Source organism: Carassius gibelio, chromosome B15 (genome assembly GCF_023724105.1).
Source record: "Carassius gibelio isolate Cgi1373 ecotype wild population from Czech Republic chromosome B15, carGib1.2-hapl.c, whole genome shotgun sequence".
Lineage (NCBI taxonomy): Eukaryota > Metazoa > Chordata > Actinopteri > Cypriniformes > Cyprinidae > Carassius > Carassius gibelio.
In genome coordinates, this window is record NC_068410.1 from 17,152,277 (window position 1) to 17,179,440 (window position 27,164).

The window sequence follows — 27,164 nt, forward strand, 5'->3', positions numbered from 1 at the left end:
TTATTAAAATGTCACATAAATTATTTTTATTTTGCATTTTATATATGTGTGTGTGTGTCCACAGATGAAATGCACGATACAATATTAAAACCTCAAAAGGACGATGAAACAGCATACAGACTTATAGATAACGGACTTCTAATACAGCTCATCAAAATTATCACATGCTTATCTGTTAAATGCACAGATACATATACATGCATTTATATCTAAATTTCTTTCGTTTTTACTTTTGGCACGTAAATGCAATGAAACACAAATATTACTCTAATATAAAGCAGTGGTTCCCAACCCTGGCCCTTGAGGCACCCCAACAGTTTTGCATGTCTCCTTAATAAAACAAACTTTATTCAGGTCTTCTGCTCAGTAGTACAGACTTCAAAACTTGAAATTGATGCATCAGAGAAAGGAGACATGCAAAATGTACAGTGTTGGGGTGCCTCAAGGACCAGTGTTGGGAACCACTGATATAAAGTATTACCAGATTCTGTATTATATTTTAAAGGTACCTCAAAATCTAACCTTTCATCATGCAGTGTGTACAGTATACAGAATTTAAAATGTTATACATCATGTACTCAATGCTCAAAATACTCAGATGGGAAAAAATGTCCAATCCCACAAAATTATATTTTCAAATTTAAGGAGAAGTTTCATCCTCGATAAGGTTTTCCAGCTCCCCCTCTCTGCTTCCGTTACTGTTACTCCCTCTGCTGTTGGAGACACAGACCATCAAAATATGAATATGTGTCGTATACACACATGCACTGAAACATGAGAACGGAGTTGAAATACTAAATTTAGCTGATTATCATGGCAGTAAGGTCTATTGTGAAATACCTTAGAGGGCGAAACAGCGACATATCCCTGCAGAAATTATTGAAAGAAAGAAGAACCAAATATCAGTGAAATCACAGGTATTATAAGCATCAGTGTTGAATGCAGTGATGTGCATTCTGGACTTACACAGTCAGACCTCCAGGGGCAGACATGGACCTGCCTTGCCTGCGGCTGGGAGACTCGAACGGGTTACTGAAGGAGCGCTTTCGCAACATGGACTTCACCAGGATCTTAAGATACAGTGCAAAACACAAATTCACTCTATTTCACTCCTTGATCCACAACATGGGACTTTTTTGTGCTACAGATATTAAACAATTGACTATTTTTTAATACTATGGAAATTAATGGCTACCATCAACTGTTTAGTTAACAATATTCTTCAGGGAAAAGAAAGAAATGCATTCAGGTTTGGAACAAATGTTCATTTTTGGGTGAAAATACATTCAAATAAAATTTAAAAAGATAAATCAATTGGCATTTTTAAATAAAATGGCATTTTTTTATGCCTAATTGCGTGTGTGTGGCATAGAGAAACTAAGGGAGAATTATTCATAGTGAAAAATCAAAATGTACGTTTTTGTTTTTTCTTCATATCTACTCACCAGAGCAGAAAGGCTGGGAACTAGTTTGACAGAGTTCTGCACCTCCTCCTCAGTGACCTCCACCACGGTGCAGTGCTCCTCCTCCAGAGGCAGAAGATCCGTGCCATCAAGTGTGACCCACGGGTGCAGCTGCCCACAGACTCAATATTACACACACTCAGAGCAACGCTACCATCTACACTTGAAACTACTTCTCAGCAATCTTTCAATATGATTTCACCTTGATTTCTGGTAACATGATTCTAGTTTCAGGAACTTTGTCCAGCATTCTGATGATGAGATCCTTCAACCCATCACTGATCACAGGCCTGTGCAAACAACACAAAAACAATTACACCATCCATCCATCTGTCATATAGTAGAACTCCAGGTTTGTTTTGGTTTTAAAAAAAAGTTACTATATGAAGAAAATGTTAAAACTACTTTAATCGAATTAAGAATATTCATTAAGTGCCATTCAACTAGAAGATACAGTTCCTACATCAGTTTCAATTCCTTGACATATTATACATTTGCTGAAAATTATGAATTAATTTAATATTATACCGTTTCTTTCTGTTTCCCCATCATGGTTTAGTATAGCGCTTGTGACTCACATGTCTGGGAACTCCACTGGCGCAGCCCTGATCTTTTCATGCAGTCCTAAGATATATTCATCATGAAAAGGACACTGCACAAAGAAACACAAACAGATTTGCATTATATCCACAGATGTCCTTGACCACAGTCATGTTTTAAAAGGTCAATGTCTTACCCTTCCAAAGACAAAACAAAACAGCGTCACTCCCATTGCCCATATGTCCACAGCCTGAAACCAACGAGAGTTGTTTGTTAATGATAAGGAATCAGTGTCTTCACTGTATGGAATGTTCTATAACACCTCCTCACCCTTCCGCTGAATCTCAGGTCCAGGTCAGTCAGAGTTTCAGGCGCCATGAAAGCTGGTGTTCCTGCACTGTTTGATAGGAGAGCATCATTCCCCTCAAACTCATTACTCACACCAAAATCTGCGATCTTGATGTGTCCGTCGTCCCCCAGCAGCAGATTCGAGGGTTTGATGTCTCTATGTACGATTTTCTGATAGTGCACTAAAAATAAAACATGAAACCAAATCTAGCGCCAAATCCTAAAGTTTATAAATGACATCGACATATACACTACAACTTGAAGGACCCTAAACTAGGCAAACGTACAGTATTCGATTCCTAGGATGACATCTCTGAAGTAGAAACGGGCCATTTCTTCTGACAGAGGACTGTCCGTAGGGATCTCCATCACTGGACTAGTACCAGGTGAAAATTAGAGAGAGAAAAACAAACTAAAGAAACATCCAATCTGTATATATATGTGGTGATGACCTATAGTTACAGATACTCACCCTTTACGCACCCACTCAAAGACTATGAAAGGGACACACAGAATAAATAAATAGATCAAAGAGTAAAAACCCAAATAAATAGATCAAAGAGTAAAAACCCAAATAAATAGATCAAAGAGTAAAAACCAAAGTGCTTTATAATTGCAGATCGCTGACTAACAGAATTTCTTACCCATGTGCAAGTTATCCTCAGCCGGATCATCAAGAACCTTCAGTTAAATATCACAGGAAAGATGCGTTTTAGTCATGGCAGAGTTATTTAAATTAAAAACTAAATCAAATAAAATAGATAGAAATGTAAGCCAATTCAGAATAATAATAAAAGCTATATGAATAATACTAAAATAACACAGAGATATAATTTATAGTAAAACATATTTGACTTGTATGGTAACGAATCTCATAAAAACCCCAACACACAGTGTCTAACTCACCTCAACTAAATTAACAACATTAAGATGGTCAAGTTTCTTCAAAATAGCGATTTCCTGATAAACTCGGTCCAACAGGCCAGAATGCTTTAAAAGATTCTCTTGTGATCCATTGGATTCTCTGGAAGGAGGTCGCCCTACACAACCATCACAACATTAATATTCATATTCTGCACGCAAACTTCACTTCAAGAGAAAGTCACACGCCTAAAATGTACATTTTTTATTGCTTACGTGGGAATCCACACTGCTTCATTAACTTCTTTTTGGATACCAACTTCATAGCCTGGAATAATAATATTTTTGTTAAATAATTGTAATAATAACTAAATGTTAAAAATGTCAATATGGCTAAATCCTTACAGAAGGTAAATTTAATTTGACATCACATATATGCTTACATAATACTGGTCATCATCTGCATTATATGCTAATTTGACCACCCCATATGAACCCTGGGTAATAAACAGAAGATTACCAGACATGGCCAATCAATAATAAACATGTAAAACAAATTAAGATATTCAAGTAGAATTACCAACCTTTCCTATCTCACTCTTTAACTTGTACTGGTTTAGCTGGACACAGTCCTGTGGGGAGACATGTGGCGATATTTAGATGTAAAAATACATTTAATGATTCTCATATTTTGAAAACATAAAAGAAACAACAATAAAAAAATTATAATAATTCAAAATAAAACATGAAAAAAAATATTTGGCAAGAAAATAGTTCAGTCTTTACTTCAAAATTGAATACAGTATTTAATTTAATGCCTTTCTTGACATTTCTTTATAATTATTTGTAAAATTAGCAAGCTATCATGAATTCTTTTGGTCTTGATGCATTTAAATTATGCATTTACCAGACACCTTTATCCAAAGCATGTTTTATCTAACATGTGTCCCCTGGGAATCGAACCCACAACCTTTTGCACTGCTAACACAATGCTCTACCACTGAGCCACAGGAAGACCTTAATAACCCTGCACTCTACAGTCTAATATTGTGACAGCTCTACAGAATTCCACGTTCATTTTTGTGAACATACTCCACGGATGCTCAACAATCCGAGGTAACACTGCTGCAAAGGAATAAAATCTTCTGCCCAACTCACTTCCCCATCAGAGATAGACACCCGCTTGGATTCAATAGTGGGTCTTCTGGCTATCCGTGGGGTATGGCCGTTCTGGTAACTGGATCGCTCCTGCAGTGACAGCTTGCGATCGGAGAGATTGAGGCGATGTGGGGTGGTCCTGTATCCATTAGGAGGGGTCAGTCTGTTGGCAGCCATGTTCATAGCTGCTACCATGTCCGCCAGTTCAGAATGGTAATCAGGGTCTAGATCCACCCTGTTGGCGGTGTCAGCACTCATGACTGTCCTGCTTCAGTCTGAGCTGCTTAGAACAAAGTACTCCTCTCAGTGAACACTGCAGAGCCCGGTGTTCTTCAGAGGCTCCAGAGGAACATCAAACTGTGAAAGCAGAATTGCATTGAGTTTGACAGCGGTAAGAAGCACACTCACTGCCATAAGTTCAAACATTTAAGTGATGCATTCTTTAGACTCTAGAACTTTTCATGTTTTAGGTTTAATATGGTTTTATTACTGCTAATATGGAAGCACACAAAATGGACCACAGATAATTAGAACAACTCATAAAACCATCTGTACCAATGTGCATCAACAGAGAAAATATATTGTAAAATAATGGCTTCACAATGGCTTAATTAACAGGGAAGCACAAAAATAAATGCTAAAATGGTTCAAAATTATAATTTATGGCTCTGTCTGATTCAAGGTTATTATTAACTAAAACCATTAAAAACCACACATTTTCATTACTTGAAATAAAATAAACATTAACTGAAAAAAAAACTTAAATACACATTTGTAATTATTGTTCAATTTAATTTGAAGTATTAAAACAGCTAAAAATAATTCTTAATATTACAGACATTAAACACAACAAACTAATAAAAATAATAAATCACATAAAAAATACAAAATTATAGGTAAACAGGATCAAATAAAACCTATAATCTACAGTAACTGAAATAAAATCTGAAAACGTATTTTAGCGGGTGTCAGTTAATTAAAATATGAAGCAGTATTAAAATAAACTAAAAGCGTAATAGAAACTTTGTAATAACCTAAAAAATGACAAAATGTAACAGCTAAAACTTTAATTATTATTACAGTAAAATCTAATAAACATGAACTGAAATAAAATATGAAAAACTTTTAAGTTGAAGTATTCAAACTAAAAGTGAAAGTTAACTATAAATGTAAAAACTATACACCATGTACTATAAAATTAACCACATAAATGTTTAAAAAATACGAATGAAAAATGCATAACAAAACTACTAAAACTTTAACAAAAATTACAATTAAAAAATCATATTCAAAATAATAATAAAAACAAATAGTATCTCAGTAATACTAAATAACACTAGTTGGATTTTCACTATAAAAAAAATCATTAAAAACATTCTGGAAAAAAAAAATCAGTCTAACCTCAGACATCATTTACGGAGTTATATCAAATGTGAAATATTGATATCTTATTTAAAACATACGAAGCATTTGACCTGTTAAAAAAACGTTGCATAAGTGCGTGACCTCAATCAAAAAACATTTTTAGTTTTTCCAGTATACATAGCAGTTGTTATTACTTACATACAGCAGAAAGAGACTGAATTGCCAGCCATAGTATTGCATGGTCTTCCACTCATCAGGCAGAAAACACTGTTGTGCCTCTGAAGCCCAGAGGACTCCAGACTCTTTGGGATCACCAAAGCAAAGAGGATTAGCTAGCATGGTCACATTTAGTCCAGCGTGGCTATATCTGTTCCAAAAGACTGTTTACATGGACGGACTGCAGTCAGTGAAAGGACATGGACAGTGATCAATGAGTGATACTACGTCATTCTGAGGGCAAGTGCCGTAAAGCACCCACGATGTGAACACACAAAGCATAAGTGAGTTCGGTTGCAGGGTGGAAAGGAAATGATGGCTAAGTGGCTAAGTTCTTGAACTTTGAAGTCAAAGTATAACAGGATAACACTTTAGAGTTAAAGTAACATGCTCTTGAGTCAGTTTATCAGCAGGGAAAGAAGATCAATTGTTACATAACCTTATAGGACGTGCTACTTGAGAGCAAAATTGGATTTAATCCAAAACAAAGATACTTTTATAGAACGTCAAGCTTATTTTTATCGGTGCATTGTCCGTTTTGTTTGGGAAAATAATCAGAAGGGTCATGTATCAGATGTCCTTTCCATTTTAAAATGATATATTTTATGGTATGTTAATGTAATGAAAAATAACATTTTTGAATATGTGATGTAACAGGGTTGATGATGGCATGTTGACAGTTTTATAATTAATTTGGCCGTGTTCATGGTATTATTAGACAGAGTATATTGCTGATACTTCTCAAAAAAGATCTCATTTTAAAAAACAGATTGTATTCTAGAAAATCACAGCAACAGGGTTGACAATTTATTGCTATACTGTTTTGCTAAGCTACAGAAAATTAAATAAGGAGGACACAAATTGTTCTTGCAGCATTCAGTTCCTGAAAGATTGAAGAGTTTGGTTTACCTTATTTTTTTCCATAAGAGCGGGACAGACAGACTAATGTTTTTCTAAGGTTATTCTAACTATTCTCGAGCTGTCCAAGGTGCTGAAGACCCTCATCCATTTTGACTCATATTTTTGTCTACATTTATCAAGGGTGTTGGAAGAGAAAGTGTAGTTCTTTGCTGGTATGCTGGCTCCTATGAAAGCTCTGAAATCCCTAGTAACCAACCTCTCTGGAGCTTGTGATCATGTTACAAGATGTACAAATGCAGCATGTTCCCACAGCATCAAGTCCTGGGTGAGAGGCAGTGTTTTCCTAAATGGGCTGCAATGCCTCTTGAAGGGGATTCAATGCTAAATTTGGACTATCTCAAACATCTGAACACCGCTCAACTTCTGGAGCTCCTGGAAGACGAGGAAAGGATGCGAGAGACAATCAGACACGATTCAAAGGTACTGTACAACACCTAACTACATAGTCACGAGCGACAAAAAATGAAGTCCCAGAAATTCTGGTTGTCAAAATTGTTAGGTAAACTAAAAATGATATCGAGATTGCTCAGAAAAGTTTTAGCTCTGAGAAAATGTCAGGTAGCATCCGTTTACAGCTTGCAAAATGTCTAAATACTTTTATAGTGTAAAATGGGTCTCGCCTGCAGTTACAGCATCTTCAGAGGTGTAAAAAGATCTTGATGGCCTCCAACTGTTGGCTTGCAGAGCAGAACCTAGCACATCAGCCACATCTGAACAACTCTAAAAAGCTTTTAGCTGAAAAGTACCAGACTCTTGGTCAAATGATGTCTTCAGTGCAACGCAAACAGAGAAAGCTGGGTAAGTTCTTGATTGGCTTGCAATATAATGCTTTTTCTAATCTGCGTCACTGTATAACTGATCAAATGCTTGTCCAGAAACTTTGCAGCAGAAACTCAGCCTTCGAACGATTCATAAGCTTCTTAAGGAGAAGGCCAATCATTCCTTGAGTCAATCTGAGGTACAGCTGAGATATATATGTTTCATGAAATGCAGATTCAGATATCAAAGACTTGAAAAAGTGGTTTCGAAGTTTTGATTGAGATTTCTTCTTTGTCTTTCACTCTCCAGAATCTCTGGCAGAAGTTCATAGAAGGAAAGCTTCTTCTGACAGATTTTGTGGAATCACTTCAAAGCTCTCAGATTCTGTGTCATCGACGCCTTTTTCAAGCTGAAAAGATCCATAACCTCATAATACACGCACAAATATACAATCAAGAAGCTGATTTTTACCGTTTTGGGCATCATCCACACTTCTTGCACTCGCCAACCACTATCAATGTTTTCAGTGGCAGCGCTCCTGTTATCTTGCTGCCTGGTTTCCAGTATCCTCATTTATCTCCGATATCAAATCTTCCTCCTCTTAAGCATCATGGCTGTGTCGCAACATGCTCCACTTTGATATCCAAAAATGACTCGAGCGTCGAGACTCGCCGATGGGCTCAAAGACACGCTGCTTTACATCCACTCGACAAGATTCAACCCAACATTCGCCAGACTCCCAAGTAAAGGTGCGCTGCTGGTCTGGGAACACTGAAATAGTTTGGAAAACCATTTTGTTGCTGGAATAGATAACCCAGAATATATTCACTAAATATATTCTGATTTACTGGACAGCTGATTTTTAGTTTTGGTCAATTTCGAATAAATCACCGTCAGTTTGGTTTCAGAAATTTTGTGCAATTTTTTAATCACTGATGTATTAGTCAAATAAACAAATGAAACCAAGTAATTATAACAATTTTATCATTAAAGCCTCCTCCTCCACTCGATGAAGTAAAATGGTTAATAATTGGTGATGGTTCGTAGTTTTCATCTATTATATTTAGCTTGATTTGCAGCCATCTTCTACAGCTCAGAAGCCCTCAGTTGATTCATCTGGTTTAGAAGAAGGTCAACATGAGGACCAGTTGCTTGATCGGACTCATCTCTCTAATTAGAGCTCATTAAACAGGCTGAGAGGGTAAAGGAGAGCTTTTGTCAGGCCGTTGGCTTCTTTTGTCTCTGGATAATACTTTGGTTACATCACTGTCAGTATGTGCCATTGTCTGCAGCAGCTCAAATTGGGCAATTTTCTCATCTGTCAGCTAAATGCTTCGAGCCTTTGAGCAGCTCAGTCTGACAGACATTAACTGCCCCAGACAACTGACAACGTTAAGAAGAGGTAAAACTAAACAGTGAGAGCAGGACCTTCAAAAACAATTACCCGTAGATGATGGAAATACAAAATTCTTTATTACAAAAATAGATTCAATACTGTAAACAAACAACTTTTTGAATGCGCACATTATTATAATTACTGTTAAAAACTATATACCATAATGCATCATGTATGAAATAAATAAGGATACCAATCACGTACTTATAAAAAAAATGTAAAAACACAGAAATCTTGAAAGAACGTATCAACTTCCTTCTGTAAATTTCGAAGCAAATATCTTTGCAATTCTTCTAGTCTCTTCACTTCTCTGTGATGGAGGGATGCTTGGTCTTGATCGAGGGACTCTTCTATATAGACTTCCAGGATTTACGGTCTCCTAAATGAATGAATTTTAATAGCTAAATCACGACAGGCTTAAAAACGAATAAATCATTTTACAAATAAGAAAGCGTACCTCAATTCACAAACTTTGTAGATTACGCTTACACAAGATTATTCATTATGGACCACATTTGAAAATGTAGTCCCTCATATCTTCTGAATTACTCGGATAGATTAGGGTAGGCTTAAAAAGTAGGTTTTTCCCAAAAACAAACAACAAAATAATAATCGTAATAATAAAAACAGGTGTTAGGGAATATATATGATCAACAGATCTGAGAGGAAGTTTGCAATACACAGTGTTTTCAATCAACTTGCAACCAAGGGTGTTAAAATACTATTGGGTAAGCTGGCAGTGGGCGGAGTAACTGACCAAAACAAAAACAGACATTCTTACACAGAACGCACATTGTTTTTCAGAGAAACGAGTATATGAACTTAGCATGTTTCCTAAATATCTGCAAACATATTAGTATTTTTATGCTTTAGCATAGTAAAAAAAAAAAAAAAATACAAACAGTGCATTTAACTTAATCAAGATTACCAAACAGTAGCAGCAGCTTTCTTTTAATAAAAAAAGGGAGTGTACTCACAGATTCAGTTGTTGCCGATGGAAAGACAGGTGCCATCCTCAAAGCCCTCATGGACGCCTCCAGATGGTGAGCCGACAGGAAGAAATTCGGAATCTCTACAGATTCCAAACTGCACAGGGGTGTTTAGATAAAAATAACCCACACATGTTTTAATAAAAGCAGACGTTTAAAACACCTGTCCCACAGACTTCCATTTCTAAAGTTTTTTTGGGGGGGGTTTTACAAACTGAGACAGATTATAATTTTTTTGGGTAATCAACAGCATGCCACAAAAGAGCTAGAGAAAAAAAAAAACTGATATTATCGGGTCATACAAAGCTTAGAAGGATACGGTTTTGCTGTCCTCTCGTCACTTTCCTCACTTGTCTCAGAACCAGACTCTGCAGAGAGAGGCAAGTTTGGGCTCTCATCACTTTCTTCATGTGCACTATTACTTTGTTCATAATCTTCCACCTCACTAATGCTAGAAAGAGCCCCATCTCCATCCAGACCATCTAAAGAAGGTTGCTGTTCTCGATGATCTGTGATGATAGCACCATCACTCCTACATGCATCAAGATCAGTTTCAGATCTTTCACGGATATCTGAATCGGAATCAACGGCTTGTGATTCTCCAGTCAATGACTGCGGGTTAAAGTCAGGAAGAATTTCTCTGCTGTTTCTTTCCTCTCCTTCAGTGTGGATGGTGTCGTCGTGAGCGTGATGCTGCACGAACTCCAGACTCTCCAGAGATCCCATATCTGGGTCAGACAGTAGGCTGGTCCAAGGGCTGGTTCTGTCTGTGACTGAGGTGACCTCATTGAGTGTTCGGGGCTGTATTAAAGTTTCCTCAAAGTCTTCATGCTCATCCTCATCTACACAGTCCTCTTCATCAGATGAGTGATCGCTGGAGCGCTGGTGGAGCTTCTCATCTTCAGCAGCAGCTGGTGACTGTCTGATCTCTGCAGGAGCAGGAGAGCTGACGGGCCAGACTTCATCTTCTTCCTCCGACATCATGTCTGATTCTTTATGAAAGCGTGGCTCTGTCTCACAGCTATCAGACTCTGATGATATCAGCTGATCTACTCCAGATGTTAAGTGCTCCTCAACCACATCAAGAGAAGCAGAGCTTTTATGGCTAGTTGTAGCCTCTTCTGTTTGGTGTTCACTTAAGCCTGATTTAAAATAAAGAGTTAAAAATGGCTTTAAATAAACAGGAAATCACACTAACAGTTAACAGCTGACTCACCTTTTATGATGTTATTGACCTCTCCCACCAGCTGACTGGACTTCAGTAGCAGTTGAGTGCTGTCTGACTCTGAGTCTCTATGCTCGTCCAGCCTGGAGGTTCCTCTCGGCTCATTCAGCTTTGGGAAGGCTGGAGTGGACAACTTTCGGCTGAAATACCTTTGAATATCATCCAGCTCACTGAGGTTTTTCCTAAAAATGCAACAACAACAAAATTCCATTGACAATCAAAACTGAAAGCCAAAGTGGAACAAACTGTCAATCCACATAAAAACCTAAATCTAGAAAAATAAAAAAAACACATCCGATTGTGTTGAATCTAGGGATGGGACATTAGGGGGTTAAAAATGTATCACTTAAAGCTGCAGTAGGTAACTTTTGTAAAAATATATTTTTTACATATTTGTTAAACCTGTCATTATGTCCTGACAGTAGAATATGAGACAGATAATCTGTGAAAAAATCAAGCTCCTCTGGCTCCTCCCAGTGGTCCTATTGTCATTTGCAGAAATTCATCCGCTCCCGGTAAGAAACAACCAATCAGAGCTGCGGTCCGTAACTTTGTTTGTGTTCAAAATGTAGAAAATGTATATAATAAGCGAGTAAACCATGAATCCATTTTCCAAACTGTGTTTTTAGCTTGTCCTGAATCACTAGGGTGTACCTATAATAAGTGTTTATATTCAGACTATTTTAGATTGCTTCGGGGATACCGCGGCGGAGTAAGCCAGTACCTTTGTGATTCTTCATAGACATAAACAGAGAGAAGTAGTTCCGGCTACGATGTTCTTCCGCAAGACTCAAGCAGTTCTGTTTATTAACTGCCAGAGCGTCAAAAGTTACCGACTGCAGCTTTAATTTCTAGCATTTATTCTGATAAAGATATCAATGACAATAATTCAAGGAATCCTGTTTCTTTAGAAAAAAAAGTATTGTCTTTGCTATTGTTTATTTATAATAGGGTGTTGTGAGCATTAGTGAGTAGACATGTAATGTAATGACTGTTTAATTCATGTGACGCATTTTTGCGTCGTAAACGTAATTACATAATGCCATCGCGCAATGACATCACAACGTCATTTGGCAACTTATAGCCACAAAGCGACCTTCCTTTACCAACTTCCCCTGAAAATGAATTTGCAACACTGGTTTCACGTCTGCCATCGCGACGTCACTCCGCACTGTCGCACAAAGAAATATGTCAACAACTAGACTTTATCGTGATTATCACGGGAAGACTAATTCTTATCGTGGGGAGGATTTTTACCAGTATATCGCAAATGATAAGATATCACCCGTCCCTAGCTCAATCCATGATATTTGCCATCTTAATCTGTTATATAACAAAGTAAATATTAAATCTGACATATAAACTACTGTTCAATTGTTCAGGTCTGATTTGTAATGTTTTCGAAAGAAGTGTCTTATGCTCATCAAGGCTGCATTTATTTAATCAATAGTATTTCCATATGCAGAACTTCTATTTGGAATACATCTAATCTGATCATTATCTGATGTGACACCTTAATCTTTCACCCAGGAAGCAGAAGACAGTGTGGGTACCTGAGGACAGAGAAGAGTGCTGAACTGGATGGGTGGGAATCTCCAGCTAAGGAGGACTGGGACGCTTTCTCTTCCTCATGCAAACTCTGATGGAACATTCTTATGTTGTCCATGTGCTCATCGTGGCGATCCGTCACACTGTACCTGAACACACATCCCCACATTTATTACAACAGACAGTAAATCTGACAATAAGGCAGCTTTTCTATATCATTTCCCTTAAATAGATACCTGTCAGAGAGCAGTCTTTCAATCTGTTCAGGAGGTGTGCTGATCCTCTGCTCTGAGAATCGACTGATGTGGCTGGGGAAGCTGCTGTACGTAGCTGTTGTTTGATAGCTAAGTGGAAGGGCGCTAAAGAGAGCCTGCAACAGACACATAATCATCACCACATGTGTCAACTGTGTAGACACGATTAGGTTTTTTATACACTACCAGCCACAAGTTTGGAAAGAAATCTCTCGTGCTCACCAATGCTGAACTTATTTGGTCAAAAACAAATCAGTGCACAACTAAAACTTTTTCAACATTGAAAATAATAAGAAAGGTTCATCTGTTAAAATGGCTTACACTTGAGTCTGGAGCAGCGTTCTCGTGGGCAGGCAGTCTTTGTGCCCGGAATTCCTGCACTGCCCTCAGAGGAGACACAGACACCTTCAGCTGCCCCTGACACTGCCCGCTGAAATCAGTGATGTTATACCAGCCACACACTGACTGAAATCCCGACAGAAGTGGTGACAGGTCAACAGACACGAATCCAATCACCCGCTCAACCTCTGCAAACCAAAACATAATGCAAAACCAATCTTTTAGGTGAGCATATGATGAAATACGGTGCTAGGGTTTCATTACCTCCTTTATGCCAGACTTTGAAAACCAAGGACTGCTGGGGATCTAAAAGTAGCTCCTTCGACAGTCTGAAAACAGAAAACAGCCACGAGTTTCCACCTTGTATTAAGATGCATACACGCATGACCGCTTCCACCTGGTCTTTACATGCATCTCCTGTGTGTTCGGATTTAATCGATTTCATCCTCCCTTCTTTAGTATAATCTGTCACAATACACTTTCTTTTGAAAAGGGAAAAAGTTTGAGGAATGTCCAATGGGTTTACCTGCATTCTTGCTGCTGGTCCCAGATGGGGCAGTCACTGTCTTTGATGAGTGCTGTGGTCACCGTGCCTGGGGCATCGGCGATGGCGTAAGAAACACAGCAACTAGGCAATCCTCCACCACGCTCAGCGAGAGGACACCCTGAGGATGACAACAGCGTTTAAACATCAGGAATGAGAAAGAAGTCAAATCAGTAATCCCTGTGGTTACTCTACCCTTCAGGCTCAGGTGCATGGCTCTGTCCACGGTTATGTTGGCTATGAAGGTGTCTTCAATGGTGATTTCTTTGGATGGTGGTGCTTCAGTGTTCATGGTTGATTTGATCAGCTGTTTGCTGGGGGATTGAGAGGGTCTTAACAGCGCTGTGGCGGGGAGGCCTCCATCCTCCTCATCTTCTACTGGGCTGGTGAGCTCCTCAGTGGCTTGAGGCTCATGTGCTACAGAGTCTGTTGTGACAGTGATATGGACTCTGAGAGCAGCGCCACTCAGGTTTACAGCCGAGCGCTTGAACAAAGGATACACACCTAGCATGAGAGAGAGCCGTGTGTTAGTCAGGAGGGAATACCAAAATGTTACCAAAATATTCTCTTCGAGGACACATCACAGGAAAATAGGATTTTCCTAGCACTTATGAGATCTAATAAAAATGGGGTTCAAAATAGGGACTGAAATGTATTTAATTAAATCAAATTTCTGTTCTTCAACAAAATGGCAATGAAATGAAGTGCTTAACCTTCGGACATCTCAAAGTAAACTACCTGTATGTGTTGTTTTATTTTACATTTATTTGATATACAGTTAGCAGTTTTTTTATCCACATTACCAAATATTTCTCTAATAAAAAAGTCTTGATAGATAAGAAAAAACAAAAAAAGGTTATGCCTTACATTTGGCTCCAAATATTAGCTAGTAATTATACAAACTTTAAATTAAATTAAAATATACATTATAATTGAAATGGTCTATAATAACATTAATGATATAGAATATTTCTATTTCAAATAATCTGTTCTTTTGAATTTCTATTCATCTAAAAAACATCCATCAGCATATTAGAATGTTTTTTGAAAGATCACGTGACAGTAATGACTGGAGAAATGATGCTGAAAATTCAGCTTTGCTATCACAGAATTACAATAGTGAATAGCTGTTTTTAACTGTCAAAATATTACTATTTTTACTGTATTTTGGAGAAAATGAAAAATGCAGCTTTGGTGAGGATAAATTTTTTTTTTCAAAATCTTAAAAACTAAAAAATCCCCTTACCAAGCCCATACTTTTGACCGGTAGTGTATATAGTATATTTAGTATATATATAGTGAGTATTCATTGTCTTGCAATACTCTGTTTAATAAGGGTGAAATTATCATGTTGTAACAGTGTTGCTGCATAATGATCTTTAACATGATTATATTAGGCCAGCATAATAGTATTTATTAATAAAAATCTAAAGTGCACAAAAATCTCCTTCACAGATAAATAAACAGAGTAAATATCTACCACTGATAGTTTGATGGTGCTTCAAGCTTCCAGCAAGAGCAGAGAGATCCACAAAAGCAGAGCCCACCAGACGGTCGGCGTTATGAGGCCGGACTCTCTTCTCCTTCCCAAAGGCCACCCACACCTGCACCTCCAGCTTCTCCTCCCTCAGATACCAGCGCAGGGGTTGAGTCCTCCTCAGCACCACGCTTTTGCTCCCCTGAAATGCCACGGTGGCTAAACCTTCTTCTCCTTCTCTCTCGTCAGGAACGGGATGTGTAAGTTCAGAGCAGAAGGTTTGCCGGTTGTAGAGTTTGTATCTGTAGTAGCAGTAGGTGGAACGCTGTAAGTCTTCATGTCCTGGCAGCAGCAGGCAATGGACGGGCAGCCACGCTCTAGGCATGGAGACTGATAATGCCAGAGACTTTGTGCTTTCTTCCAATGTGTCTTCGTCCTCTATATCTGCCTCGTCTTCACTGTCTTGCCCCACGTCCCATCCCAGTCCACGGGCTGAACTGACGACTCGCTCTCGATCTGCATGATGGGAAAAACTGATGGAGACTTCAAGTCCTCCTGCTGAGGTCAGACTGTGAGATGAACTTGTGCTCGGAGGTAGAGAGAGACTGTACCAGCCAGATATGCCTTTAAAAAATATATTCATAAGCAACGGTTATATTTCTATTCATTTAAACATTTTCATACCACAAATAAATGAATACAGAAATAAAATCTAAATACTAAAACATAGCCAAATAGATGATGAAAGTTTTTTAAACGTTTAAAATGTAAAAAAATAAACAAATAAAAATAACAAAAAAAGTAAATAAATAAATGACGTAAACAATAATAATTAAGAAATTACATTTTTATATGTATTTATAAACTAACAATACTATAATACTATATATATATATATATATATCTATATATATCTATATATATAGATATATAGATATATATATATATATATATATATATATATATATATATATATATATATATATATATATACACACACATACATACATATACATACACACACACACACACACAGACACAAATAATGTAATAAAATAAGTAAATATTGTAGTAATAATAATAATAATAATAAATAATAATACTATATTATATATCTATTACACTACAATGTACAAAATAAATCATAAACTTAAATCCTAATAATATTCAAGATTTTCATACCACTTCTTTTAGAAATCAGATCTGCAAGTCTAATCTTCACAGTGCCCAAGACAGTGTCCTTCGATCTCGTGGTTTCAGCCACTACAATGAGATTTAAAAAAAACAAAAAAACATGCAGTATATAGTATTTATAATGCTGGAATGGAGTGATAATACTGAAAAAAGTTAATATTAAATTAATCTAAACAGTAAATGTAAAGACATAAAAATACACAAAAAATGCCTGAAAACACATAACATAAATGGGTAAAATATCATAACTAAAAATAAAATAAAATAATAATCTGAACCACTTATGTAATAATACTGAATCAGCAGACAAAACTTAATCTACCCACTAATTAAAAGCATTTTTTTTATTCCTTACAACACAGATCTACACCTACACACTTTTTTTTGTGTGGATATTTTGCATTAAGGGATTTATGCAATAATAAACCAAAGCTATCCAAACATCCTTAACAGAAGTTTATCATAAGAAAACAAATCTAATCTTCGCTGTCTACCTTTCCAAGTCGGGTAACTCACTTTTGCGTGTGTCTCTGTTGTAAACGGTGAAGACGGCCACTGCCCCCTGCAGGAGTTCAGCCAGACTGACGCTCTCCCCGCTGTCTCTCTGCACCAGCAGGTTACAGCAGAACTCGGCGTGATGTTCAAACTCTGGGCAGAAACTGCGGGCCACCACACGTGTGCTTCGAACCTCACTGTCCGGCAGGAAGGACAACTGCACAGTGATGAAGGAGTTGAGCCCCACTTCAGAGTAATACAGCAGTGAGCTGTCTGCATCTGCAAGAGCTCTGAGGGACAAAAACAGGCAAATAAAAATACTATTTAAATGCCAAAATTATAATCCATGTAATGTTAAATCAATGTAATCAAGCTGGATTGCTGTTGGGGTAATTGGTTAAAGCTAAAGGCAGATTTGAGACGGATTGACTCACTTGGCTGCAGCCTGTAGCCCGGCTGCCCTGTGCACCTGTATAACCAGCATCACTCTGCGGGACGGCACCACCCCACTCTTCACTCCCACACTCCTCATTGGTCGAGACTTGTACTCAACGCTCACTTCAAGCAACCCTACAAGTAAAGCACAGACGAAAACAGCTTTTAACTCATTACATTGGTTTAAAATCCATATAACACTGTATCTGTTATCTGCAGTTTTAAGATAATTAGATATGCAACTACCAGGGGGCTGAGGCTGTGTGTCAACAGGGCGGTCGGTTCTTGGTACCAGAGGAAGGGAGAAAAGATGTGCATCGGTTTGACCCTGTTTCTGCATGGTTACCATGGCACACAGTTTGGCCATGGGCAGCAGTCCTCTGGCTACTAGCTGATCTCTAACATTTGGATAATAATACCTGCAAATGTTTCAATAGGCTTGTAAAGAAGTAATATTTTACCAAACAAATATTCAAATATTACTAAATTTGAGACATAAAAATTAATGAAAAGAAAGAAAGAATAAAAATAGTACCAAAGAAAATCAATATATTTTTAAATGCTGAAATAAATGTCAAAATTAAATGAATAAAATGAAATAATAATAATAATATTGGCAAATACAATATTGCTAAAAAAAAAGCAAATAAATGTATTTACAAATAAAAGAGACAAATAAGTATATTAATTAAACAAAGTCAAAGAATAAGCTTTCAAATGCTAAAATGTAAACAGTACATAAATAAATAAATAAATAAACAAACATTGCCAAACAAAAAGGCTCAGTTTAATAATAAAATATTGCCAAAACATGTTTTTACATGCTAAAATGTAAAACATAATAAAAAATAATAATAAAAATGATGCATTGTTTTTAATTCTATAATGTAAAAACAAACAAACAAACACTGCCAAACAAAAACAGACACAAGATGCTAACATGTAAATACATAAAATATTGCCAAAAGAAAACATGTAAAAACTAATAAAAAAAAATGAATAAAAACATTTAAAATATTGTTCTCAAGTCTCAATGTAAAAATAAACTAACTTACTAAATAAAATGTATATATTTTACTTGGTAACATTTCGAAGCACTAAAATATAATAATAATAATAATATATGTACATATAAATAAATTTAAATGAAATTCTTGCCACATGCACACACAGACACACACAAAAAACTATTTAAATGCTAAAATGCAATAAATAAAATTCAGGACTAAATTACAATTCCTGTACCTGCACCAAACCTCAAACTGCACCCCTCCTCCGTTCCTCACCCCTTGACTGGCCAGTGAGCTCAGCAGTATTCTTTGCACTGGGACGTCAGGAGGAGCCAGCAGGACATGAGTCTCATTATGCCCAAACACGGGGTCAGGCATACAGAGAGTGGTCTCAGTGCGGTAGGCCTTGAGCTCCACATCTGTGGAACAGAGCGTTGGTTGAGCTGAACAAAAAACAAAAAAAACTTTTAATATGTTCAGAAAGAAAACCGCTTACTGCTCTCAACAACATGTGGGTCCGTGTCCTCTCGCGACTCATTTTGTGCAGGGAAGGAGTACTGGATGTAACAGTCAGCTTCCCCCCACACTGTGGACTGCAGAGGCGTCAGACCCTTTACTCGCTCTACACGGACCATAAAGACATGCTCACGCAGAACATCCAGAGTGGTACTGGCCTGCAAAAACATCAATTTAAAAGCAAATGAAGCTTCATTCTGAGCATCAGTGCTGCTTTGGGAGTTTTAAAGTGAACTAGCCTTGGTTTCTGCATGTGGCCGGTGGTCTAGCATGTGCGCTGGAGATCCGTGGGTCACCCCGTCATCCCTCATTCGCTGCAGTGCCGTGATCTGCTGTGCTAGGCCCATTGCTAGACACACCCTGAGGTGTCCACGAGTGCTGCCGCTGAACACATCGACCACAGGCATAAAACTGTCCACTCCAACCACTGGACACTGAGACTGCAGGAGCAGCTCTGTGATCTTGGGCTCTCTGGAGACAAAGTCAAAAGAAAAACAAACTGTAACACTAGTACTACATAAGCTAACTGAGACTTGTCAGAACACTTATCGTATATCTTTTGTTGTTTTGATTGCTTCCATTGTCCTCATTTGGAAGTCGCTTTGAATAAAAGCATCTGCTAAATCACTAAATGTAAATGTAAAAGTCATCTAATATTTACCCGCAACTCTACAAAGAATAAGCAGTTCAGAAAATTTGATCTTATTTTAGATTTATTTCAATTAATAAAAGCACTTTTTAATAGTTTTAGATTTATTTAATGATAACTACACTGATATATTTGATATAAAGTAATTCATCATATAGTGTTACTATTAATATAAAATGTATACTAATTAATATACATTACTAATATAATATAATGTTATTATTAATATATACTGTTGCTATTATTCTATTCATTATTATTATCATTGCATAATATAATAAATAATTATTTTATTTATAACAAATATTTAATTTTACGCATTTTCACATATTTATTTTAATAGGCAATGCATAATAATAAATTAAATATACTGCAACTACAAAAATACCACAAAATGAATATACTGCACATAAATAGCGTAACTAATGTTATATTTATGCTATCACATACATACATACTGTATATATATATATATATATATATATATATCTCTCGATCTACCTGAAGGACATGTAGAACTGGTGAAGAGGTAGTTTTACCAAACCAAGAAGTTTATCATGGTCTGAACTACTGGCCCTCAACCAAACTTCAATGACCATCATGTTGTTCTTCATTCTCTCCAACAGTTTGCTGGTCAGTGTGACTGGAGCCACCTATATCATATTAGAAATTAGATTGAAAACAAAAGATAAACTAACTGTATTGTGGGAACCACAGAGTAATATGGGTAAAGCCTGTGAACGCTCACCGATTCTATATTTAGCACCGACCTGAATAAAGCCGAACGATGGATGTTTCTGACCCCAGCTCACTGTCGATCGAGCGGTTTCATCGGATCCGAGGAGCTTACAGTTCAAGTAGATGTTGGGCTGCATGGGCGCACAGTTAAAATCTTTCCCTTCAGGCACCATGAGCAGCATATGAAGCAGAATCTCAGACTGCTCCACTTCCCGCTGCAGAGGCCCATGAAGCGAGCTCTGGGATCTGACGCGTGGTGATGTGGACCGTGATCTGGATGGAGGTATCAGGATACTCTGCACTTGATGAACACTTGCACTAGGAGATGGGTCTCTCCTATGGTCAGTCACACATGAACCCTTTGGCCCGTCCTGCTCTTCAGTCAAACGGGAAGGAGGAGGTCTTGCTGGACTCGGCCTTCCTTTCGCAGGTCTCTTTTTGGTGGAGAAATCATTTTTGTCTGCTGCCAATTCAAATGAAACCTTAAAAAAAAACATGAGGTACAAAGATTGAATCACTTAGATCAATAAAATCTCCCAAATTTGCTTCTTATGATCGATTCTTTACTTTCAGAGGACCAGCTGCTTGTTTATCAATGTTTCCATCCGCTGTTTGAACAGGAAGGGCTGCAGAAATGCTCAGCGATTCACTCTGCATCAGGGAGCTCAGTGGAAACATTGCCGATCCAATGAGGACGGGCTAAACAACAAATGAGAAGATCAGACCTCCAACAGATAAAACCAAAAGAGCGTCGTTCGATTTTGTGATTGGAACACACTGCACTTACTGTCTTTTGAAGGCTATTTCTGGAGTAGATCTTGAATGTGACGTTCATCTCCCACCACTGTTTAACAGATGACCTACTGAACCTCACTGGAAACAAACCTTGGTGCTGAAACATCACGACTGAAACAGAAACGAATCACCAGATTATTACACTACTTCTGGTTTCTCGTGGTTGTCTAAAACAAATGTACTCACCGCCCTCGGTTACTTTACTAGAGACAGCTTTTGTAATCTCCGATGGCACACGCTGAACATCCTCAAACCCGGCAGAGACCAGCGGAAAAAGGTACTCTATGATATAAAAGCTAGATAAACGAAATATTTACACCCGGTTAGTTTTTAAAAATGGACACTATCTTCTAGCCACCACCATCTATAAATACGATCAGATGTAAAATATCATGATTGTCATACCATTTCCTTGTGGTGAGGGGACGAGGCGGTCTTCCTTTTTTAGAGAGACTTCTGGAAATACTCTCAGTGGAAACTTTTAACTCACTGATGGTGACCCTGGCAAAACGAATATCTCCAAGCAAAGCTATTTCCTCCATGCTAAGTCCAGAGAAATCATCTCCTGCTTCTGAATGCTGCACATCTTCAGAATCAAGCCTTCAAAAAAAAAAAATTATATATTATTATATAATGGTATTATGTATTTATCTTTCAATTATTTAAAGCATATCTTGTTGCATTAGTGTAACTGACTGGGCATTTTTAGTCTGTCTTGTGTGTACTGGCTTCTCTGCTGGATCTTTGTTTTGATGCTCCTCTTCCAAACATTCATCTGATATCTAAAAAAAGAGGGGGGAAATGATTGACAAAGTTATATGTTTAAGGAAACTAAACTACATATAACAGTTTGCTGTGTTACACTGTATGGCTTACAGGAGCTTTGTAGAAGAGGTTCTCCAGAAGACTCTGATCATATTGAGGGTCATTTAGCTCACTTTCCATGAGCACACTACTGTGATCAGAAAGAGAATCTGGGAAAGAACCCTCTCCATCCCAGAAGTGCAGAACAGATCCATTAACACTGAGGGACAGAGCCATTACAAACATTAACGCACATAGCTTGCAAACACAGACAAAAACATTTGTCTAACTCTAAAAGTTTCATCAAGTATTTATGAGCAAAGTTCCATTTTCGCCACTTAATCTAAAGCTATCAGTAGCCTCGACTACCTTCCCAGCAGCAGATCCACAGCCATGTCCTCTGGGTTGACTCTATTCTGGCCTGGTTCTTCAAGGTAGTGAACAGGATGTTGGTGTTCTGCTTGAAGGATGTTCTCCAGAAACTGTCCTGATGAGGGCCTGGCTGGCCTTTAGGAGGAAGATGTTTAACACTCTTTATAATCATCAACATTCTGCCATTTTATGTCTATTTGACCCCTCATAGGTATGTGAAAGAATGAGAAGAGTTTATACAAGGCATCAGTGTTGTCTTTGGAGAGAGGCAGGGGAATGTCCTTCAGAGGAACATCTGACTCCACATCAGATTTTAAGGCTGAAACCACCATGGCATTTCTCAGTTTGCTGCCACGCTCCAGAAGAACTGAACAAAAAAATAATAATAATAATATATAATTAAAATTAAGTAGACTATATAATGGACAATATAAGTACAAATTAAATAAACACTCGGCATATGCATCACTAACTAGTGTTAAATGAGTTTAAAGAAAGGTCTAGTCTTTTTGTCTACAGATCTGCCAAAAGAACTTCCACAATGGCTTCAACAATCTCTAACAAAAACTGTGTAATTTGTATAGTGCTGTAGAGCCATGCCCGGCCCGTGTCCAACAGCTTATCAGAACTACTGGCCGAGCCCATCCCCCTCCCCCACCCCACAGCTTATTACTTCTGTTACAGCTATCAAAATAGTTCTCTTTTGTATGTAATGGCAAAGTGATTATATTTTGTGTCGTTTTTCTATTAAGTTACTTAAGAAAAACATTGGGAGTATTTTGGGTTGGTTAAATATAAGTTTTTGTTTTTAAAGTACACCAAATTTGCAGTTCAAGCAAATGTGCGCAGTAAGACGCATATTCAAACTTTTGTGCGGAGAGTGGAAGCTAAGGCTTGCTTTGCATTCTTATAAGTAGAAACAATTTAAAATACACCAGCATTTTTGGTCATAAAGGTAAGAGCAATTCATCTGTAAAGGGTCTACATTTATTTGTGTCCACACAATATTAACAAATCGTTGTGCTTTTATGAAATAAAGAAAACACACAATCCGCTTTCTGCCGTCTCGCTCTTGAACAGGAGCACTTCTCAAAAATGAACCCAAACTCAGCGAATACATGCCTCACAGACATGATAAATATAGACATAAAAAGCTTTTAATTATTACTTAATGAAATCAAATCTAAAACATAATTTAAATCTGAAAAAATACACTCTTCTCTAAAGGCACGTCTGGGGAGATAGCTAATCAGGATTGGCAACATCATCCTTGCGACACAGACTCAGAAAACACTAGTTTATAAGTGAAGAATTCAAATATCTCCTTGCTATTTCCCCGACACATTCATGGGAATTACTTTTGCTGGTGCTTTGCAGCAAGCTTTATCTTACTGCGTGCATTTGATCGCAGAACTCTTCAGCTGCGCTGTCGGCATACTTGCTGCTGCTGTGGAACACTAAACACCATCCAAGCCGCTCTTCACTGTCGCAGTAGAATGGTCTTGTGTTGTTTCCACCAGTGCAATTGTTTTTTCATCACTAATTGATGGATGAAAACAAAATAGAGGAGCCTACAACAGGCGCCGAGGCCTGCCCCACGTCTGAACTATGACATGAAAATTGGCCTGAAGCCCGGCCATTGAGGTGTAAAAAAGTCAGGGCTCTATAGTGCTGTACTGACACAAAATAACGTTTTAGAACTACCAGAATTTACTAAAGTTTAAAAAGAAATCAAGATCAATAAGCAGAATTTGGCAATATTCAGATTGTGATTGTGCAATTTGACCAGTTCTTAAAAAGTTAATGAGGTTTACCTGACAAAAGGTCGACAGGTGCGTGGCTATTTGTTTGGGTGGAAGCAGGTTCAGGTTTTCCAGTAGAAGAATCTGGTATGACGTTACTGTTTTCTTGAAAATACAAGTAATCTTTCCCTCTAAAACAAGAATATTGGAAGAAAACAATGTTTTAGTATTGATGTTTATTGAACTAAAATTACATTTTTGGAACTTAAAAAATAGAAACCAAAAGAAAGTAACTAAGTTACAGCACTAAAATTACTATGATTAAAAATGGTTTAAAATAAAGTAAAGCTAAATACAAATATTGAAAAAATAAAAATGTCATAAGCACATAACTTCATTTAAACTAAAATGAAAACTGAAAACATAAGTTAAACATTAATAAATATTATTAATAAATAGCATATAATAATAATAAACAACTATTATTATTATTATTAAAGAGATATTCATATTAAAATATTTATATTAGAAAGGTAATAACATAGTTAATAGATTATTAATAGAAAAATATATATAAATATTATTTAAATAATACTAAAATAAACAAACTAAACTAAACTAAAATACATTCTAAAAAGACTACTTAAATTAAATATTTTATCCAAAATATTTGGCATTTTAATTTAACTTGTCCGTTCATAAACCACGTCAAGTCAGCAACTAATTCCAAGATCAGTCGTAAGGATGAGAGTTGTGAACTTAATGCTCTAACAACAGTTTTTTTCACATTACTCATTCAACACTAAAACCATCCAAAACATAAAAACAAACCTAGGCATGTGGCCAGAGCTGCTGCCAGCCGCCTCCTTCACACTCAGGAGAGGCTGATGCAGGGATGAATGTGCAGGTATGTTCTGGTGAGTTATTACTCCAGGAGCCTGTGCGTCGAGGCTCATATCAGTGGTGGGTAATGAACTACTGCTGTCATATGCCTCTGTTAACGCTTCCAGGGCAAGTGTGACCTACGGTACATGTGAAACAACACTTATTTAACCCTTGTGCTGTGCTTGGTGTTCCCAGTCCAAATTCCCAGAATTTATATATCTCAATTTTTGAGAGGGGAAAAAATCAAATGATTTGTGGATAATTACGGCAATGTTCTCTCACAAACGGAAGATGCATAAGCTCAGATAAATAAGTCCTATGATCACTCAGTTCCAAAATTAAATACAAAACACAGTGCTAATTGAAAGAAAACAAGATGGCAAAGAGACTGAATCCAATATAATTTATAATATAGCATTACGAGAGATTTATAAGTAAGTTTTTGCAGGCAATTTAGCTTTCGACCAGGATCCCCATAAATGTAACAAGGTGTGGAAAAAATACTCAAAAAAAGTGGAAACATTATACAGTTATTTTTGGGAATTGTTATACCCTGTGTCTGGTAAGTCTGATTCTAGTGCGATAACATTAACTAAGATTTGATCAGCTGAGTAAATGTGAATTCTGCTGAGCATCTCACCCACCTGTAGCTCTCCAAGTTTTTCTGATGACGGGGAAACAAGAGTGAAATATCCATTTATGGAGTGAGACAAAGACAGCCGGGCAATCCCTGGGATTTGAACTCGAGCTATAGGCAAATGATCAACCTTAGTAAGCACATCCAGCACCAATGAGCCCATATCTGTGAACAGAGAAATATTATATTCAGTTATGCAACACATGTCATCAATTTAGGACTTCTGCAGGTTCAACAAATACTTTTGTAAGATCCACTAAAAAAAACCTGAAATCCATACATACAGTAGGAATAGCCGAGCCATCACCTACATAGTGATCTAACCTGTCAAATAAGAAGTCAGCTGTTTGGGTCCACATCGAACTGGAAAGCGGGCAGTGGATTTGACCCCTTTCTGCTCAGCATGTCCATCTCTAGGCCTGAAGAAAGTGCCACTTGAAGACTCTCCCCACCACCTGAGCCTGATCAGAGTCACAGGAGGAGGTCTGGTGATGGTCCACAGCACTTTACTCACTGTCACCCTCAGAAAACATCTGAGCTGACCCTCCACCAGAGGAGGAATACTGCTGGATGGAGACACATCACTGAGCACTGCAGAATGAGGACAAAAAAAAGACATGAGATCAGGCAGCGTTTCCTATAATTCCTACCTTTCAATTACCTTGAATACAGCTGTTTATTATTTTTTACCCCTAATATTCCAGGCGCAGACAACAATTAAGCATTAGTGTTCAATACGTCTGTCTTAAAATACGGTGAGCCCTAAAAATGCTTTCTAGGTAAAGTTAGGTAGATTACTATTTAGAAGCAGGTTTTGTCCTCGCAAAGGTTACGAGATTTTAAATCTCTTTAAGACTCTCGGATTTGGACGAATACAACCTCCAAACAGACGTAACTTACCCCTTTTTCTGTTGCTTACACCCTTTGAGGGTTTCACCTTTTTATTCTTCATTCCTCACATCGAGAGTGTACTAAATAATGATATTAATGAATCAAAGCTTTCATAATTTGTTGACAGTTGCATTAACAAACATAATACCGCTGAGCAACGGCTCGACCAATCAGAGCCCGGAACGACTTCTTCTCTTTGCTTTGACAAGTAGCGTGAGGGGATTCCAGCGCCTCTCAAGGAGAGATAAGAGATTACAAGGGAGCGAATTGATACTACGATCGTTTTGACAAACCGGTAAAAATCAATGTTCTGATCGTTATATTAAACTTTTCTTCTTCTAATTTTAGTGAGCACTTAAGAATGCAGGTCATCAATGAAAAGAGACCGTTTCATTTTAAGTGTTGATTGAATGGTATAATCCACTCAAAAAGAAGTTGTCAAGCTATCAAATAATCTCTATTCAAATATCTATTGGAGAAAAAAATGCAGATTTTAAAGATCTTAAAAGAGAAGCATTAACCCACAAGTGCTAACCCACAAAAAAAAAAAAAAAAAAAGAAAAAGAAAAAAAGTGTGGTTAACGCTAAAATGTAAATC

The 27,164-nt window shown here is 37.3% G+C and overlaps 2 protein-coding genes across 3 annotated transcripts; both read right to left on the reverse strand.

The window, feature by feature from the left end:
• On the reverse strand, positions 1–6,908 carry camkk1b (calcium/calmodulin-dependent protein kinase kinase 1, alpha b). 2 transcript variants are annotated; one of them, XM_052576064.1, is made up of 17 exons: positions 5,938–6,908; positions 4,371–4,727; positions 3,797–3,844; positions 3,656–3,709; positions 3,489–3,540; positions 3,258–3,391; positions 2,996–3,032; positions 2,824–2,845; positions 2,639–2,727; positions 2,334–2,533; positions 2,200–2,253; positions 2,042–2,115; positions 1,666–1,753; positions 1,446–1,574; positions 967–1,070; positions 841–867; positions 1–713 (listed from the first exon to the last, which is right to left on the reverse strand). In XM_052576064.1, the coding sequence occupies exons 2-17, from the start codon at positions 4,626–4,628 to the stop codon at positions 641–643; spliced, it is 1,443 nt and encodes a 480-aa protein (XP_052432024.1). In that variant the 5' UTR covers positions 4,629–4,727; positions 5,938–6,908; the 3' UTR covers positions 1–640. The 2 variants fall into 2 exon arrangements, with proteins under 2 accessions (XP_052432024.1, XP_052432023.1); XM_052576063.1 differs by having other exon boundaries at positions 5,934–6,908.
• A 2,174-nt stretch (positions 6,909–9,082) lies between these two features.
• On the reverse strand, positions 9,083–26,743 carry c2cd3 (C2 domain containing 3 centriole elongation regulator). The gene is made up of 33 exons (XM_052576062.1): positions 26,576–26,743; positions 26,000–26,266; positions 25,683–25,840; positions 24,985–25,175; positions 24,226–24,344; positions 22,652–22,778; positions 22,409–22,546; positions 22,112–22,259; positions 21,932–22,017; positions 21,641–21,835; positions 21,422–21,531; positions 21,228–21,346; positions 21,008–21,139; positions 20,473–20,922; positions 20,204–20,355; positions 19,293–19,524; positions 19,034–19,211; positions 18,773–18,956; positions 17,774–17,946; positions 17,527–17,662; positions 17,114–17,382; positions 16,586–16,666; positions 15,407–16,027; positions 14,122–14,430; positions 13,909–14,047; positions 13,647–13,711; positions 13,365–13,570; positions 13,026–13,159; positions 12,795–12,938; positions 11,233–11,423; positions 10,336–11,158; positions 10,005–10,113; positions 9,083–9,406 (listed from the first exon to the last, which is right to left on the reverse strand). Exons 1-33 carry the CDS (start codon positions 26,625–26,627, stop codon positions 9,275–9,277), a joined length of 6,570 nt encoding a protein of 2,189 aa, XP_052432022.1. The 5' UTR covers positions 26,628–26,743; the 3' UTR covers positions 9,083–9,274.
• Between the last annotated feature and the right edge of the window lie 421 nt (positions 26,744–27,164).